The 19890-nt window shown below is 38.0% G+C and overlaps 1 protein-coding gene across 1 annotated transcript in view; it reads left to right on the top strand.

Annotated features, from left to right (window-relative positions):
- Positions 1-19890, top strand: part of LOC150104729 (lysosome membrane protein 2-like) — a 431261-nt gene that overhangs the window by 313315 nt on the left and 98056 nt on the right. Inside the window, exons 8-9 of the mRNA XM_090395911.1 lie at positions 12819-12994; positions 13265-13383. Coding sequence (XP_090252037.1) covers positions 12819-12994; positions 13265-13383 — 295 coding nt within the window. The remainder of the gene's footprint in view (positions 1-12818; positions 12995-13264; positions 13384-19890) is intronic.

The raw sequence follows: 19890 nt of genomic DNA, 5'->3' as shown, positions 1-19890 counted from the left end.
ATAGAAAACCTTACACTCCAACATAATGACATAATGGTCCGTTTTGATGTCTCCTCCCTATTCACGAATGTCCCCCTCAAAGAAACCTTAGAGCTAATCCAAGCTAAATTTCCTCCCGATATCTCAGCCCTATTTCAGTTTACAATGAACTCAGGCTATTTCGTTTGGCAGGAAAAATTCTACAAACAGATAGAGGGGACAGCCATGGGTTCACCACTTTCCCCACCCTTGGCTAACTTCTTCATGGAGATGTTTGAAGAGAAAGCCTTAAACTCAGCCCCACAAAAACCTACCATATGGCTTCGCTACGTTGATGATGTTTTTGCTATTTGGCCACATGGCCCGGATTCACTCCTCTCCTTCCTAACACACTTGAACAACCAACACCCTAGAATCAAATTCACCCTGGAAAAAGAGGAAAACAATAACCTCCCCTTCCTAGACACACTAGTCACCCGCCAACCTGATGGAACCTTGGTTTTCTCAGTTTATAGAAAACCCACCCATACAGGCAGATACATTCACCAACAATCCCACCATCCCCCCTCACAACAATATGGAGTTATTAAAACATTATTCAACAGGGCAAAAATAATCTGTTCTAATGATCAAGCCCTAACCACTGAACTAAATCACATCCATGACACTTTCTCAGCCAACGGCTACCCCCTCCAAAAAATACTTAACCCAGTTATCCACAACCCACCACCCCCTCCCCTTCACAAAAAAGATTACTCTAAATCTATCACGATTCCCTACATCAGAGGCACCTCGGAAAAAATCAATAAAATCCTAAAAAAACATGACTTGACCACTTGTTACAGACCACATAGAAAACTGGCATCCCTTATCCGCTCCACCAAAGACCAACCACTTCCCCTAGACCTACCTGGTGTACACCAGGTCCCTTGCAGCTGTAAACTGTCCTGCTTTGGCCAAACAGGCAGGACAGCAAATATCAGAATCTCAGAACACAAGGATTACATCCGATTTTACCAGTACAGCCACTCTGGGCTTGCAGACCACGCTCTGGATACTCGCCACAGAATAAGATGGAAGAAAGCCACAGTAATACACCGCAGCAAGTTCAAGTATGAAAGACTATTCATGGAATCAGCCTCGGCCCTTAGGAACATGCCAAACCTCAACAAATTTGGATGCATGAAACTGCCCCAAATTTGGGAAACTTTTATCAGAAGAACTTCAGCCCAAAGGCCAAGAACTACCAATATAGCCTGCCAGGGGGCAACATCAGGACTTTAGGAAACGCTAGCTTCCTAGCTTCAGTCTCATTTGCTGTTATTAGTACTTGTGTGCACGTGTCTTTTAGTAAGTTCCCAAGAAGATGGCAACGTGACGTTCGCTGAAATATCGGAAAGTATATATTAAAGTTTATTTAATCTATATTTCTAGTATATGCTGTCAATTCCTTAAATATTAGTTATCACTCATCTAGGAGGTACCTTTGACATACACACAGCTCATTATACCACACCTTAAATACATTCAAATTCTCTGCAGACACCACACTCTCAGGCAAGGCATTCCAATCATTCTCAGCTCTCCATCCTTACAGCTTCCAGGGATGACCTCTTGTTTTGCCCTGATCTCCCACCATTTTATGACAAGCATCTTCCTCATTGATCCTATAACAAACCCTTACCAACTTGTACATCTCTATCATATCACCCATCTTCCTCCTATCTGCTAGACTCTGTAAATTGCATTGTGCCAATCTCTCTTCATATTCAGCATTCCAGAAATCAGACTTTGTTTTGGTCAATTGCCTCTAGACCCTCACCAACATATCTTCATTCTTTTGAAAACAAAGTGACCGAATCTGTGCACAAGTCAATGTCCTCTGCATCATTCCCAGAATTCATTGTGTTGTTCTTATAATGTTGACAATGTGTCCTCTAACTTTTAGATCCTTATCCAACATTACCCCAAGATCACTTATTTCCTCCACCTCCAACAATACATCCCCCACCAAGTGGTAAATTCTACATCCCATCTTTGTTTCCCAAAATTTAAAACCTTACATTTTGCAATATTGAAATGGCATCCCCCACTGCTGTGCACATTCACTCAATCTATTCAAATCTCCTTGTAAGGCCACAACATCTGCTCTACTCCTCATAGTTTGTCCCCATACAAATCTTCCGAAATATCATTAACATACAAGTTAAACAGACACGTGAGGCACACTACTAGTGACTGTCCTCTTTCAGGATATTGCTCCCCCATACATAACTTGCTGATACCTATGAGATAGCTAATCTCCAATCCAATGCACTAGATTAATATCCAACTCTGTCTGCTTTACTTTGACTATTAACTTATCATGAGATAGTTTATCAGAAGCCTTTGCAAAATCTAAGTATACTGCTGTGTATCCATCTCCTTTGTTCAATGAGGTCATCACCTTATTGTAATAAGTAAGTAAGTAGATTACATAAACATGACCTTCCTTTAGCAAATTCATGCCTTCCATCAAAGATAATACAATTATCGTCAACCCAATTCTGGATCCTGGTTATCACCAACCTCTCTAACACGTTAACCACAACAACTGACACACAGATTAAGCCTATAATTTGATGTTTGAGTTCTGTCACCTCCTTTATGAAGCAGCACAATCTTGCCTTCCTTCCACTCCTTTGGAACTTGACCCAATGCAAACTCATATTATATAAATATGTCAAGGCAGATACCAACTCCCTGGCACATTCTTTCAGAATACATGGTGATATATTATCAAGTCCCACAGCCTTATTAACATCAAGTTTGCTCAGTTCCCCATATACCTCTTGCTCACTTACAGTCAGTCTCTCCTCCACATCATCAACTGCTTTCAAACTCTCCATGATGATTCACAAGAATGAAAGACCTTCAATCTGCTCATTAAATATTTCAACTAAATCCTATGTAGCAGTTGTCCTTATACCATTTTCTCCAATCTCTCATCCTTCCACAATCATTCTTTTTGCCTTCATTAGCCAACTGTTGCTCATACTGAACTTTTGCTACCCTTACCAAACAAGTCTCCCTCTTTGTAATCCTCATGGAAATGATTATTACCACTCCTCTTATGCTGCCTCCATAATGCCTTTTTTCTATATATCACATGCTTAAGCTCATCATTCATCCATTTCACACCTACCTTATTTAACTTTCTGACCCTTGGAATTCATTTAGACATTGCTTCTACTAGGCAGTTCTTGAATATCAACCAAGCTGCATTGATCTCCTTTCCAATGAATTCCTCATTACATGCTACACCTGCAAGCTGCCTCCTCCTCAGCTTCTCATAATCACCAGCCTTCCAGTTTCACATATTATTATTATTATTATTAAACAAGACCTCATGGAGTCAAAGACTCATCTAGGAGGTCCTTTTATCTCACACATATCTCATCATACCGGGTCTTAAACACATTCAAACTCCTTGCAGACACCACACTCTCAGGCAAGGCATTCCAATCATTCACAACTCTGCACGAAAAAAACCTGCCTCTCACTCCCCTACTCACACCCTCTTTATACAGTTTCCAGGGATGACCTCTGGTTCTCCCCTGATCTCCCACTATTCGCTGTAGAACTTCTCATATACCCTTTCCTCATAGAGATCCTCACTCTGCTGGCAACCACCCAGGTAATCACTTCATGTCCAGTCTCACCAACTGGAAGGCGATTTGACACCGCATTTATAATAATGTCCTCTGATGAGATAATCAAATCCAAGAGCCTCAATCCTGGTGTGCTTTTACATGCTGCTTGAGGTACTTGTCCCTCAAAAACTTGAAAAACTCATTTTCTTTTGCTTGGTGTATTTGATTATATATTTCTTGGTCACAACATCCAACTAAGTATTTCATTCTATTCATCTCTAACTCACACATACTGTCTCAAAATCACTGGCACTATTTCCCTTTTGCATCTCTACCTTGTATGGATATAACTCTGTTTCTGTCATCAGTAGCAGTCCCCCCCCCCCTTCCTTTTTACCCTTTCTATCTTCACAAAACACATCATACCCCCTTTCATCTCTATTCCTGTCAGGATATCATCCTCATACAATCATGTCTGACTTATTCCAACAATTCCTGGGTGAACAGACTTAATTAATGCAACCATTTCATTTGCCGTATTTCTTACACTTCTAGCATTTGTATACAAACACAACAGCTCATTCCTGTATTAATAACAAGTTTCACTGGCACAACTTATTACATGTGACTTCTCCATACTTAACTTGATCCATTTCTTTTTATCCTTATTCATCTTATAACTTTCTTCAAATCCAGCTATTTCCCTTGATCTCAGGTCATTTTCTTCCCTTTTTGTCTGTACATGCATTCACATAATTTTGGATCATCAACCTTTTTCATGCTCCATTTTCCCTGTCCACGCTGAGCCTCTCTGTTTCCCTGTTTGTCTTGCACACTTGTTCTCTCATTCTCTATAATCATACTACCCACTTCTTCATTCATAAGCACCACTTCAATCTCTCCTTTCTTACTCTCCTGCTCTTTCACATTGCTTCTTACTTGATCAGATTCATTCTCTGCGCTCATTTCTCCACCTTCCAGCAGCAGTCTCTCCAAATGACTCATACCAAAACCATTCAGATGTAGTCCATCACTCTTATATAGTTCAATTCTTCTTTCAAACTCATTCCACACATTAACAAACTGCACTCCTTTCTGCCAAAATATCAGTCATAATTCTTGCTCTCTGTCTCATCTCGTGACTCTCATACTTGGGCAACATGCTGACTACCTTTCCTATCAGAGTATTATCTTTTATGTTTCGCATCAACCTCCTGATATCCACTCTTACATGTTCCTTGTTCCCAGTCAAGTCATTTGTCCCTGTTACTACTACCAACTCTTTTGCTTGGTTACTCCTCATATCCAATGCCTCAATCACTGTATTTATTTTACCTCCAGGAAAACAAACATTGTGCATCTTCTCATTTGCCACACCTCTAATAATTGAATCCCTATACAATGCTATTTGGGAGTCTTTCTTTACCTCTTTTCATACCAATATCATTCATTTTCATCATCTTCACTCTCTTCCATACATATCCCGAATTCTCTTAATTTCATTCCACATCCATTTCATCTCTTCCCTCATCTTAACCATCTCAGGTTTCAAATCTTGTGTCACATTTTCACTCCCATTCCCTCTCTCAATTTCATAGCCAGCCATACACGTCTTTTTGCCATCAGTGCCACTTACCACCTTACTTTTAACTGTACTCTGTTTTTCAAAATCGCTTTTGTCTTTTATAATAAGTTCATCAGATTGCTTGTTCGCTTTTCTTCACTACTTTTTCACCATTTTTTTTCTGCTCTTTTCTATCAGATGAGCACTCATCCATCTCATGGCATTCTCACTACTAGCACTTTCAGTTACTAATACATTACCACTCATCAAGTCCGCATTCAGATCACACTTTGCACACACAATTCTATCTTAGTGAACATGACTCATCACTTATCATATGCAATACTCCACCATGTGTCATTTCCCTCTCCTATCCTGCCAAAATACACTATACTTTTCCATTTCTATTCTTGTCAGTATATCATCTTCCATCAACCATGTTTCACTGATTCCAATAATTTTTGACCATCTGAAGATATCAGTGCCACTAATTCATCTAATTTATTCCTGTTATTCCTGATACTCTTGGCATTTGTATAAAAGAAACAGCAATAAATTGTCAGTATTTCTATACCTATTATTACCCCCCCCTAGACCTCCATTTGACTCTACATAACACCATACATTCCCCCATCTCTCAAGCATCTATCCCAACAATAGTCCACCCCTGCTTCCATCTTCTTGATAACTCTAGTTTCCCTGCATTAATACTCTCACTTGCTCTGAGCACAATGTTCTCACCAGATGCCTATCTCCTACCTTATTCAAATATAGTCCCTTTTCACATACATCTTTCTTCTATCCTCAAATGTACTCTAAGCATTCACATAATCCAGTCCTCTCTTTCAACACATTCTTGCTATCATGCCATTCATTATTGATTCTCTTCTCTTCATCTTTATATTATTGTATCTAGGTGTCACACTTCTGTTGTACAACTTCAAGCATAGATATCAGATCCGTTGCTACCTGATATATACTACCTCTCGGATCATTTGTCCCCACCATCACAATCATGTCATCCACTCTTTCACCTCACTAGTCACATTCTCTGTTCTTCCAAGTAATCACTCCTCTAAATTTCTCTTTTGCATTCCACAAATCATTGAATTTCTACACATTATGTTGTTTATTATTTTAACGGTATAATAGAACACAGAAACTAAGTAAATAATTAATTTATTAACTTGATGCTGATATTTCGCTGGTATTATAACCAGCATCTTCAGAGCACAAAAACACTGTTTGTCACAATACGCAAGACTAAAACAACATGGTGTACTTAAACAAAATCGTAGCAGCAACACAAAGACTAAAGTCCTGATTTTGGCGCCCTCTATCTGAAAAAAAAAAAAAAAAAAACCTATCATATATTACTAGAGTCCTAGAAAAGTGCTAGTTTTTTCTTAATATGACTGTCTCCCAGATCTTCGGTAAGTTAATACAGCCATATTTGTTGAGATTTGGAGTGTGTTTTAGGGCTTCTGTCGCCTCTAAGAACAATCTCTCTGATTTATATGGGTTTCTGTGTAGTACTTTTGTGTTTTTCCAGTTGATCCTGTGTGCAGGGGTATCCAGAGCATGGTCTGCTAGGCCCGACTTCCCATAATGATAATTCCGGACGTATCGTTTATGTTCGCTGATGCGGATATTCACAGTTCTTCCTGTTTGACCGTAGTAGGCTTGATTGCATGAGCAGGGTACTTGGTAGACTCCTGGATGTGATAAAGGAGGAATGCTGTCCTTGGGTGAGCGGATGAGGGTGGCTAATTTGCTACATGGTCTGAATGTAGTACGTAGTTTATGTTTATTGAGAATTCTTGAGATCTTTTCGGATGTGCCTTTAATGTAAGGAATGGTGACTGTTTTGTTGTAGTTCTCTGTGGTGGATGGTGGGAGGGGTTTCTTAGAAGTGTTTAGTATTTTGTTTATTTTATATGGATTGTAGCCGTTGCCCAAGAAGGTGTGGCGTAAGTGAGTCAGTTCAGCAGTAAGAGCCTTGTCATTGGAACAGATTGCTCTCGCTCTATGGGTTAGCATTTTTAATATGCCATATTGTTGAGAAGGATGATGGTGTGATTGTTTGTGTAAGTATCTGCCTGTATGTGTGGGTTTTCTAAAAACTGAAAATGATAAGGAACCATCTGGGAGACGTGTGATGAGTGTATCCAGGAAGGGCAAACAGTTCCAGTTTATCCACTTTATCCACTTTATTCCAGTTTATCCACTTTACTATGGAACTTCCAGTTCCATAGTAAAGTGGATTTTTGGATGTTGGTTATTTAAATGTGCTAAGAATGTTTTCAATGTCTCAGGGCCATGTGGCCAAATAGCAAGCACATCATCAACATAGCGTAGCCAAAGTGTTGGTTTGAGAGTGGCTGTATTGATTGCTTGTTTTTCCAGGTGTTCTATGTAAAAGTTGGCTATACATACCCCTGCACACAGGATCAACTGGAAAAACACAAAAGTACTACACAGAAACCCGTATAAATCAGAGAGATTGTTCTTAGAGGTGACAGAAGCCCTAAAACACACTCCAAATCTCAACAAATATGGCTGTATTAACTTGCTGAAGATCTGGGAGACAGTATATTAAGAAAAAACTAGCACTTTTCTAGGACTCTAGTAATATATGATAGGTTTTTTTTTTTTTTTCAGATAGAGGGCGCCAAAATCAGGACTTTAGTCTTTGTGTTGCTGCTACGATTTTGTTTAAGTACACCATGTTGTTTTAGTCTCGCGTATTGTAACAAACAGTGTTTTTGTGCTCTGAAGATGCTGGTTATACTACCAGCAAAATATCAGCATCAAGTTAATAAATTAATTATTTACTTAGTTTCTGTGTTCTATTATACCGTTAAAATAATAAACAACATGTTCGACAAACACATAAGTCTGTCCACACGTTCTACACATTATACTTCTCACTGCTCCATTCAGTTCTTGCTCACCTACATCCCTCAACAGGAAGACAGGTAAGTGGTACCTGTCTTCCTGTTATCCATAACTTCTGCATTATTTTGCCTTCCTCTCAATCCCTGTCATTCTCTGGTACTCCTACTTACTCTCGCCTTCTATCTTTTCCATAACTCTTGCTCTCTCTCTCTCTCTCTCTCACACACACACACACACACACACACACACACACACACACACACACACACTGTACCTATTGTTCATCTCACATCAGCCAACTTTTCCAGCATCCTAATATCCACTCTTCTGAACTCATGCTGCAATCACCACATGCCACAAAATCCTGTAATATGCCATGTATAACGTAGTGCTTAAATGGGAGGTAAGTAACAAATTAGCAAACAGACCTATGCAGCTACCATTATCATTACACTGTACAAAGACACTGACAACATATGCTAAAATGGGATGAAGATAGTGTGTGTGTTTCCTCGTTTTGACAATTATGAGTTAAGTAGACAAGCAATGCTAATGAATAATATGATTGCAAGAATGTGCAAAAAAGAGGGCTGGAATTTGTTGATGTCTGGAGTGTGTTTGAAGACAAAAGACAGTTGTATGTAAGAGATGGGTTGCATCTTAACATGGAAGGTCATAAGCAATTGAAGAAGTTACTATTTTCTGAACAAGTTGAAGTAATTGGGCAGGGAAACTAAAATTGAAAAGGTTGGGTGTAAGAGGGAGAAACTTAAGCAATGATTGTATATTTGTTGATCCTTATTCGCAGAATAAATTGCAGAATAGAGTGGATACAAATCGGCATGGGACTACTGAAATTACTGACATGTATATCAGTTCTAAAGCTAGTACAAGAACTAAAAGGAATCTGCATGTATACTAATGCAAGAAGCATTTGAAATAAGAGGGAAGAATTTTTGGCATTAGTCAGTGCAATCTCACCAAAAGTTGTAGGCATTAGTGAAATTTGGCTGTCAGCAGACGATGTAGTCACTGGAATTGAATGTGATGGGTACAACGGGGGTAGGAGTACTGCCGATGATAGCTGATGAGTTGCAGCCAAAGAAAGTAGTATATCAAGATGATAGACATGTGAATGATAGTTCATTTGAGGTGGTCTGGTGTGAAATAGTGACCAATGCAACCAAATATACAGTTGGTTTGTGCTATAGGCCAGGGGATACATTGGGTGATATTGAATTCTTGCATCAGCAAATTAGTGCAATGAGTGCAGGGTTAGTGATTATTATGGGGGATTTTAATTATGGTGATATCAATTGGAAGGAGGAAATATCACGTAGCAAAAAGGAAATGGAATTCATACATCTTCTACGAGATAATTACTTGAAACAGCACATAACTGAAGGGACACGTGGTGCGAGAGTGTTGGACCTGGTCATTGGTTCAGAGGATATGTGCATAAGTAAGGTGTTCTCGTTACCTCCAATTGGTGAGATCAATCATATGGTATTGACTTGGGCAGTTGCAAAATTTGTGGAATTTCTCTCTTAAGAAGGGATATATATGGAACTACAGGTTAGGAAATTATAACAAGCTTCAGAGTGTGTTTACAGCCGTCCCATGGCAGAACTTATCGCAGGGAAAGTTGTTAGCAGTGCATGGGATAAAATCAGCGGGTATCTGAGGAAGGCAATATGATTGTGTACCCAGATGGATGAATAGTAGTATCAAGCGTGATCTGCAAAAAAAAAGAAAACGTTATGGAGAATTTACAAGGAGAAAGATGATCAGTACACACATGAGCAGTACAAGGCTCAAGCTAGGAAGGTTACCAATATAATAAGAAAAGCTAAATCAGATTATGAGAAGACCTTAGCCAAGGAGATCAAGGGTAATCCCAAAGCGTTCTTCCACTATGTGGCAAGTAAAAGGAAGAATGACTTCGGAAGGATAACTTTAGTGGGTGCTGATGGTATGGAGGTGACAAAATTAGATGTAATTGTCGAGTTACTGAGTGATCACTTTACAAAAGTCTATCATCCAAGTGAGGATATCTCTGTACCTGTAGCAATAACTAATGTGAGAATTGAAGTTAAGAAATCAGAGGTATTTAATATATTGCAAAATTTAAATGTGAACACTGCTGTAGATTTAGATGGAATATCAGCTCAGGTGTTGCGTGAATGTGCAAAGGAATTATCAACCCCTCTTACTCGGATATTTAACTTAAGTTTGAACTCTGGTATGGTCCCTAGGGAGTGGCAATTAGGCAAAGTGGTTCCTTTGCATAAGGGTGGCTCTAAAACTGTGGTATTTAATTACAGACCAATCACCATCTCAGGAGTTGTGGTAAAAGTATTGGAAAAGTTGGGTAAAGACAAAATTCAAGAATGGGTGGATCAGGATATGATACTCTATAGAGGCCAACATGGTTTTGTTAAAGGTAGATCCTACCTTAGCAATCTATTAACTTTTCTTTTCATAATAGAATGACATCTAAGTTGGACAAAGGAACTGGCTACACAGTGGTACTTCTGGATTTTGCTAAGGCTTTTGATAGGATACCCCATGGAACACTGTTATGCAATTTGGAGCAGATGGGAATGGATACTGAATTGGTGATATGGATAAGAGAATGGCTCAGGGAGAGATACCAGAAGGTGGTGTATGGAGTAGCCGAGTTCAGGATGAGGCAGATTACCAGTGGTGTGCCTCAGGGCTCTGTGCTTGGGCCATTGTTTTTTAATTTGTACATAAATGATATAGGAAATGGCTTAAAGGGAGATTCAGTTGTTTGCTGATGATGCAAAGTTGGGTAGCGCAATAAAAAATCAAGCTGATGTTGAAAATTTGCAGGATGATTTAAATAAGCTGGTAGGATGGGCAAAAGGTAATGGATGTCAGTTCAATGTGGAAAAGTGTAAAGTCATGCATTTTGGGATTAAAAGATTACCAGCTGTGTACTACATTGATAAAACAGTACTCCAAGAAATTGATGAGGCTAGGGACTTAGGGGTGTTGGTAGATAGGAAGATGAAGTTCAGGGGACACATTGCTAAGGTGTCCAAGATTGCACATAGGATTACTTGTTGTTGAGGAACACACTAACATCCAGAGATAAAGAGGTTATTATTCCCCTTTATAAAGCATTGATACTTCCACATTTGAATTACCGTGCTCAGGTCTGGTCACCTTGATTCCTTGGAGATGAGGAGGTTGTGGAGAGGGTTCAGAGGAGAGTGACTAAGTTGGTGAGTGATGTAAAAAATGCTCCCTACATTGATAGATTGAGAGTATGTGAATTGCAGATGTTGGTTGATAGGCAGAGAAGAGGGGATATGATAGAAACATTTAAATTACTAAAAGGTTTTTATAAGATTGATGCAGTGGAAATGTTTCAGCTGTGTGATAGTGATGGAAGAACAAGCGGTCATCCCTGGTAATTAAGGAAAAGTGTGGTTAACAAGGGTGTGAGAATGAGGTTTTTCACCTAGAGGGTGGTGAATGAGTGGAATGCATTGCCTGACTCAGTTGGGAGTTCTTGGTCTGTAAATGAATTCAAGAAGGGATATGATATTGATGATAGATATTGTTTTGATAGTTTGGGTCTCCTGCAATGAGTCTACGGACTCCATGGAGATACAGTAATAATAATAATAATATAATACTCTAAACAACAAAACTCTAAAAATGTTCTAATAAGCAGAGCTCTTTGTCAATTTAGAACAAGTACTGTACTGTAATTATTTATATTGAAACTTATCTTTTTTCTCTCATACCAAGTTAATGCATCCTACTCACTCAATGCCCTTGTGGATATCTGACTTTTAAGCTGCAGTTTTATCTCAGGGAACAAAAAAAGAAATCATGAAATCACAAAGCCACACATGTCAGTACTAAACCTCAATACCTACATTATTGTTTTAACTAAAAAAAAAAAAAAAAACCCTTTCCCAGGCGATATGCTCTTTCATATCTTCATGATGATGATGAAACCATTTTTAAATGTATCATAATTTTCTTATTTTCAGCAAATATTGTCTCTTGCATGTATAAGATATATCTAAGTGTAATACCAATATTATAAATTTCTGATTCCTTCATGATTATAAAAAAAAAAAAAAAAAAAACAGTCATTATTATGCTTTTGATGTGTGACAGGACCTGTCCAATTTTATTTGGAAGCAGCAATAATGAATTTTTCCAAATGATGACTGCTTTCATTTCAAAGGTCTGTGAAGCAGTTTTGTCAAGTTTAAAATAAAACACGATGCAAACCATTTGTCTCCACGTGACTTACTTCAAAAATTGGAGAACACAAATGTGCATGTACATCACATGTATATCAAAACAATGCAAAATGGTGGGCAAAGTAAACAATGTTCTCATCAAGTCAAACTGCCAGTCATGAGTACATTTGAATATCAACTTATAGTTTATAAAATGTCATTTATCATAAGGTGCGATATTGTTTTGAAAGGTATCCTAAAAGTATAGAGACACAAAATAATGCTTCAAATACTTTTTAAAGGTAGTATATCTCAATATTTTCAAGTTCAAAAATGACAGCATATGCTGAATGCTAACACAACTGGATGTCACAGTGAATAACTATAGCTTTATATATACTTATGTTAACTTGTACACTTTAATGTTATGCACTATAATCAGTTATATGTCTCTTTTATACTGAGAAATTAATTTACTTATTGTAATCTTTATTAATATCTGAATTTAATTTATAGGTCAGTTTTCCTTACATATGAGAAAGATATCGACATTAATGGCATCCCAACTTATCGTTTCATTACCCCAGATGAACTTTTTGCAAAACCTGAAGATAATCCTGACAATATATGTTTCTATCCTGAAGAACTTTCACATTTATCAGGAATTATGAATCTGGCACCATGCAAGAAAGGTAGAAAATAAGTTGCATTTTATATATTATTGTACTTTAGAAAAATGTATTTTCATGCTCACTTCATTACTCATACAAAATAGCTTGCATTATTTTTACTGTAGATGTATTATCTTCATGTAGTATCTCTCAAATTAGTATAGGTGCTTAATATCTTTTCTAGAATTACACATTTTATATAATCAAGCAAAGAAATTTCTTTTTACTGTTAATTACTTTTTACTATTTATTTTCATTTTTTATCTGTCTTGCATCAATTATCTTTTCCAGGATTACCAATTATTCTCTCTGCCCCTCACTTTTGTCAAGGGGATGACTCCCTAGTTAATAATGTAGAAGGACTGAATCCTAATAAAACAATCCATCAGACTTTTGCTGACGTTGAGCCTGTAAGTGAAAATATACAAGTTTTTAAACTTATTAATTTGTACTTTTGAGATAAATCATGCCGTATATGAAGGGATCAATAAATTATGCAAAACCCACTCAGTACAAAAAATGTACTTGTCGAAGGATCCTCACATTTTTTAAATGAATTTTGTCGCTAGTGTTGTGAATGAATGTAGAGATATATTTGAGCTGTGCTAATAAAAGTGTTTTTAAATAGTACATATTGAAAATTTATTTTTCACTTGGTTAGACTATAATAAATTTAGTTTAATCCTTTATCCAAGTGTGAGCAAACAAAGTTTGCACCTGAAAATATCTTCAGGACTGCATATGGTGTTGTACTACCTTACCGGGGTAAGGCAGTACAACACCATATGCAGTCCTGAAGATATTTACAGGTGCAAACTTTGTTTGCTCACACTTGGATAAAGGATTAAACTAAATTTATCATATAAATTTGGATAGGAGTGATGTTAGTTTGGTCCACCTTTGCTACAAGTTGCCCGGTGTTGTACTGCCTTACCCTGGTAAGGTAGTACAACACCATATTCAGTCCTGAAGATATTTTCAGGCACAAACTTTGTTTGCTCAAACTTGGATAAAGGATCAAACTAAATTTATTATAAATAGTACATAGTGTGGCTTTTTATCATAAATTGTGTTACATTTTTTTCATGCTAGATACAAGTATCTTTCAGTAGTGTTTGTTTTGTTTGTTTGGTGTGTTTTTTCTACTTGTGGCCTGCTTCTGTAAAGCAAGCACACATTAACGCATGGAAAGCTTTGGCATGAAGTTCGAGTTCTGCCCTGGATTTTATCCAGACTGTTAGAGTGAACCAAAAGTAGGAAAGCATTAATGTATGTGAAAAGTTTATTGATAGGTTAGAATGATTTGAAATGCAAGCTCGAATTAACAGACTTGTATATCTAATAGCATGATGTTATAAGCCAGGGAAGGTAGAGAATACTGAGTGTGAAATGTTCAGAAAATTGGTTGGCCATCTAAAAAAGAAGGGATCCTGATGGATGACTTAATTATATGAATATAGAATGGGAGGAGGAGATAATATATGGGAACAAGAAGGTCAGTTTGTTGAATTTCTGAGGGATAAATATCTTAAGAAGCATGTGACTGAAGCAACTAGAGGCGTTAGTGTTTTGGATTTGGTGATAACTTCACAAGATGAAGTTGTTAATGAGCTATTGACAATGCCACCAGTTGGTGATGGTGATCATGAGGTACTTGTTGGGGAGGTAGTGAAACATTACTGCCAAAAACGGATATGTGTGGAAGTATAAGGTGGGTGATTATGGGAAGCTCTGTAGTCAACTAGCATCAATATGTTGGGTAAATGAGTATGCAAAAAAGATGTTCACAGGTGCATGGAAATTCATAAGACAGTATCTGACACAAGCAATGTATAACTTGTGGTGTGAGTAGGGGAGTGAGAGGCAGGTTTTTTTTGTGCAGAATTGTGAATGATTGGAATGCCTTGCTCAAGAGTGTGGTGTCTGCAAGGAGTTTGAGTGGTGGTGTGACAAGCACACCACCACTCAAGGTATGACACAGTGTGATGAGATGTGTGTGTGTGTGTGTGTGTGTGTGTGTGTGTGTGTGTGTGTGTGTGTGTGTGTGTGTGTGTGTGTGTGTGTGTGTGTGAGAGAGAGAGAGAGAGAGAGAGAGAGAGAGAGATAAAAGGACCTCCCAGATGAGTCTTTGACTCCATGAGGTCTTGGGGTAGTAATAATAATAATAACAATAACTCCATACTAAGGGTTTAGCATTCTGTCTAGCCGTGAGGCATTGGTGGGAGAATAATAAGTATAAGCTTTACATGTTGGAACTGTGTTAATGCCGCGAGAAACTTTGGCGCTGCGTTCTTCATTAGGATTGTTTTGAAGTAGAATGTTTATTCCTTATTTGAAATGAATAAGCACATTCGATAAATCCTTTGAGGTTAATTGTCGGCAAACAACTGCTCTTGTCGTTCCTCATCAAATGTACGGTTTGTTTCTAACTGTATTAATTCTTCATTAGAAAGTGGTTCTCTATCAGCATCTAGCAAATCGATTACATCACACTGTTCCACATCCTCAAAACCAAGTTCATTTACTAGGTTCAATATATTTTGTCTAATTTCAGAAAAGGGTTCAAATTCAGAATCATTACTTGTAATGCATTCTGGCCAATTTTTTTTCCACACATGGTTCATTGTGGTTGATTTCAACTCATTCCATGATTCTCTAATGTTGTCCACAGCATCATCGATGTTGAATTTTTTGCAGAACTCTTTAATTGACGATTCACCATCGGTTTCATTTATAAGTTTTCGAAAGGTTCTTCATAAATAATAATATTAGAGTCTATGATAAGAATTTGATTCAATTCTTATTATTTGTGTGACTTTGAGCATAGTATATGCCAGTTTTATAAAAATTGATCATTGGTTTGGAATAGGCTTTTTTTTTAAGTTTAGTTAACTATTCAAGTTATTTTTATCTCTCTATAACTATCATCAGAATGGGGTGGGATAGGATGTTTGGAGAAACACCAAGCAGGTAGTATATATCAGAGAAATGAAAGAAAGGTAGGGATGTGAGGAGAGATTTGGTATGGTGATTCCATGATGAGAGAAGTGATCAAAGAGAGCATTGATGAAATTGTTTCCCTGGAGACAAGCAGAGAGGGAAAGTGAAAGAGATGGTTATTTTGGTTGGTTTGTATGATCTTGCAAGTGACAAGTGTGATATGTGAGAAAGTATGAAAGAGTTGCGGGTACAAGCAAATAAGAAGAGTGGGAAAGTGGAAATTGTGATAACCTAGAGGGAGTATAAGAAAGAATGTAGATGGCTATAAGGCAGAATGGCATCCACTGGGAAATCAGCAGAATGAGCGCATGTCGAGTAATTATTATGGACGATGTCAACTATGAGGACATAAATTGGAAAGAAATTATTTTATTATTATTATTATTATTTGCAACATCTCCAAGGAGTCTGAAGACTCATCACGGGAGGACACCTACTATACAACACTCCGTCTCCTCTACTACCAATCACTTACATCAACTCCATCTACTGCCCACAACCACCACCACAGCTAGTAATTTTGTCTGTAAATTGCGTGTGTTCTAAAGGGCCAATTTGTCTGTATGCGGGATGAAAAACTCGAGTTTCCGGGAGAGAAAAAACCCTGCTACCACCGTATGAGATCGGCTAACTCACCTTCAATTGAAAAAGTCCATATAAAGATTCCTCCCGTCATGACGGGAATCGAACTTAGGCTTTTTCTAATCGAAGGGCGCAACGTACCATCGTTCTTCCAATTGAGCTGCAGAGGCTTCAAGGCCCAGAACTCTGCATTCAGTGTGTCAGCTGCCAAATGGTGGTTTGTTTCAAGGCATTAAAGAAACTGGCTAGGATTAGGATCCAGTTGGGTTGATAACTGCCAATCATCTGTCTGTGAAGATCAGCCTGTTTTCTCCCTTTATCACTGATAAAAAGAATGTTGAAATAGTTGAAGGGAGATCTGTAATTTATCTAGATTTTGCAATGGATTCTGACTAACTGCTGCATGCAGATGTCATAATTAACTTCCTGAATTTTAATTGCATTTTCCAATATTGCATCACATTTTTTTAATTACATCATATTGGATTTAAGATGATGAGAGATACTGAGACAATATGTAATGGAGGGGGACTCATGCTGCAAGAGTGGTATATCTGGTCATAGCATCAAAGAAACTATAAAAAATGTAGCCACACTTTCTTTACTTTGGGAAATTGGCCTGCAGAATTGCCAGACATACAAAATTTTCTCTTGAGAAGGGGGGGGGGGGGGAGGAGGCTTATTTAAATTAAAAAGCAGGTGATTATGATAAACTGAAGAGTCAGCTTAGAGCATTGCCATGGCATATAATTGGCAGGTAAAGATGTCAGGTGCTTGGGCGATGATCTAGGGCAGTTGGAAGAAAGCAGTATCAGTTGTGAAACTTGCTATTTTTGATAGCAAGTTTCACAACTTTATTAGCAAGTTTGATAGCAAGTTTCAGACTTAATTAATGATGCATTAATTAAGTCTGCGCATCCAAGAATTGTTGGAATAAGTGAGACATGGTTGGATGAGGATGACATCCTGGCAGGAATAGTGATGGAAGGGTATGATCTATTTCATGAAGATTGGAGGATTAAAAAGGGAAGTGGAGTGCTATTGACGATAGAAAAGAGTTATGTCCATACAAGATAGAGATGCAAGGAGGAAACAGTGACAGTGGGTTTGGTAGTTTGGGTATCAGACAGTTGTGTATGGGGAGGGAGGCAATATCAAGGAGGCAGAAGGTTACAAGTGGGGGTTCCACAGGGCTAGTACTGGAACCTGTATTGTTTAACCTTTATATCAGTGACATTGTCAGTGGACTGTAGGGAGATATTCAGTTGTTTGCAGATTATGTAAAGCTCGGAAGGGTTATTAGTAATAGTGCAGATGTGTAACCCTTCAGACTGGGGGTCTCAGTTTAATGGAGCCAAATTTAAAGTCTTGAAGTTTGGCATACATCGATGGGAGGCTGCATTGGAGGAACTGTTTTGGAGAAAGTAGGGGAAGAAGGCAAGGGATCTGGGGGGTGATGATTGATAGAAACTTGAAATTTGGGAAACATATTGCAAAGATGGTGAAGGTAACTTAGTGGATTGCTGCAATACTGATCACTCTGCACTGTTTCCAGTGCAGAGGCAGATAACAAAGGTGGTATCAGGATTGTACAATGTTAATTATAAAGATAGGCTGATGAGTGTCCATTTTGCTAAAAGCTATCAATCTGATGTATGCAACATTGAGTTCATTGCTACCTCTTCTGAAAAAACTCAGGTGTACGAAGAGGAAAGGAAGCATTAGAACTGTTGCACAAACTGAATAAGAATTCATCAATAGGGACTGATGGGATATCAGCACACACACACACACATACACACACACACACACACACACATGCTAAAAGAGTGTTCAGCTGAACTGGCTATTCCTTTGACCAGGCTATATAATTTGAGTCTCAGAACAGGGAAGATTCTGCAGAATAGAAAGAATGTATGGTAATCCCATTGCACAAGTATGGTGCAAAGACCTGTGTATCCAACCATCGACCAATCAGTACCTCAGGAATGGTGGTGAAAATTTTGGAAAAATTGGTTAGGACTTGCATTCAGAAATGGGCTGACAGTTAATCTCTACTTTGCAATGAACAGCATGGGTTTGCTAAGGGAAGGTCATGTTTTAGCAACTTACTCACATTCTGTAATATTGTTACCATTGAAGTTGACAATGGGATTGGATACACCATGATAGTTTTAGATTTTGCTAAGGCTTTTGGTAGAATACAGCATGGAAGACTGTTGCAGAAATTGGAGAATATGAGTTTGGATTATAAAATATTAGCTTGGATAAGAGGATGGCTGACTGACAGATATCAAAAAGTGGTATACAGGGAATCTGATTATGCAAGATTTAAGGTAACAAGGATCAGTCCTTGGTCCACTGTTATTCACTTTGTACATTAATGATATTGGGAAGGATTTGAGAGGCAACATATATTTATTTGCTGATGATGCAAAGATAGGCAGGGTAATCAGGAATGCTGCTGATATGCAGTACTTGCAGAATGATTTGAATAGGCTGGAACGTGGACATGAGAAAATGGATGTCAGTTCAATGTCAGTAAATGTAAAGTCATGCACTTTGGCATGATTAGATATCCAATGTCGTATCATATTGGTGAGATTATGCTAGAAGAAGCTGATTAGGCTAGGGATCTTGAAGTGTTAGTAGATACCAAGTTGAAGTTCAGGGGCCATGTAGTACAGATTGCAAATAGAACTCAAAAGATAATTGCAATGCTGAAACGAACATTCACATGTAAAGATAAGGATGTCATTTTGCCTCTTTACAAGGCAAAAGACTTCATTTGGTTTCTTGGTTTCCATTGTGATTCTGATATAGTGGATTAAGTTCAAAGGAGAGTTAAAAATGATATCAGAATTGTGGAATACTGATTATGAAGACAGATTGAGAATTTGTAGACTGCAGACACTAACAAACAGGAGAAAGAGGAATGATATGATTGAGACTTACAAACTTATAATAGGGTCACACAGCAGTTTTTGAAGCAGTTTTTAGCTAATCACAACATCACTGTATTTGAGCACCCACTCCATTCACCAGACCTGGCTCCCTGTGGCTTCTGTCTCTTTCCAAAGATCAAGTCTGTGCTCAAAGGAACCAAATTTTTGTCAGCAGAAGATGTGAAAGCAAAAATGATGGAGATCCCTTTCAGAAAATGATCTGCAGAATTAATTTGAATGTTGGCATCAACCATTTGTATGTAACATGGTTCATGAAAATGAAGTAGAAGAGCTGTTACATAACCTGGATAAGAATTTGTCTATAGGGACAGATGGAATATTAGCCTGTTTGCTAAAGGAATGCTCAGCCAAATTGGCTAGGCATTTGAC

Source organism: Typopeltis vanoorti, chromosome 7 (assembly GCF_054136105.1).
Source record: "Typopeltis vanoorti isolate ZY-2024b chromosome 7, IOZ_Tvanoo_1.0, whole genome shotgun sequence".
Classification (NCBI taxonomy): Eukaryota; Metazoa; Arthropoda; class Arachnida; order Uropygi; family Thelyphonidae; genus Typopeltis; species Typopeltis vanoorti.
This window is presented reverse-complemented; position numbering and strand designations above follow the sequence as displayed.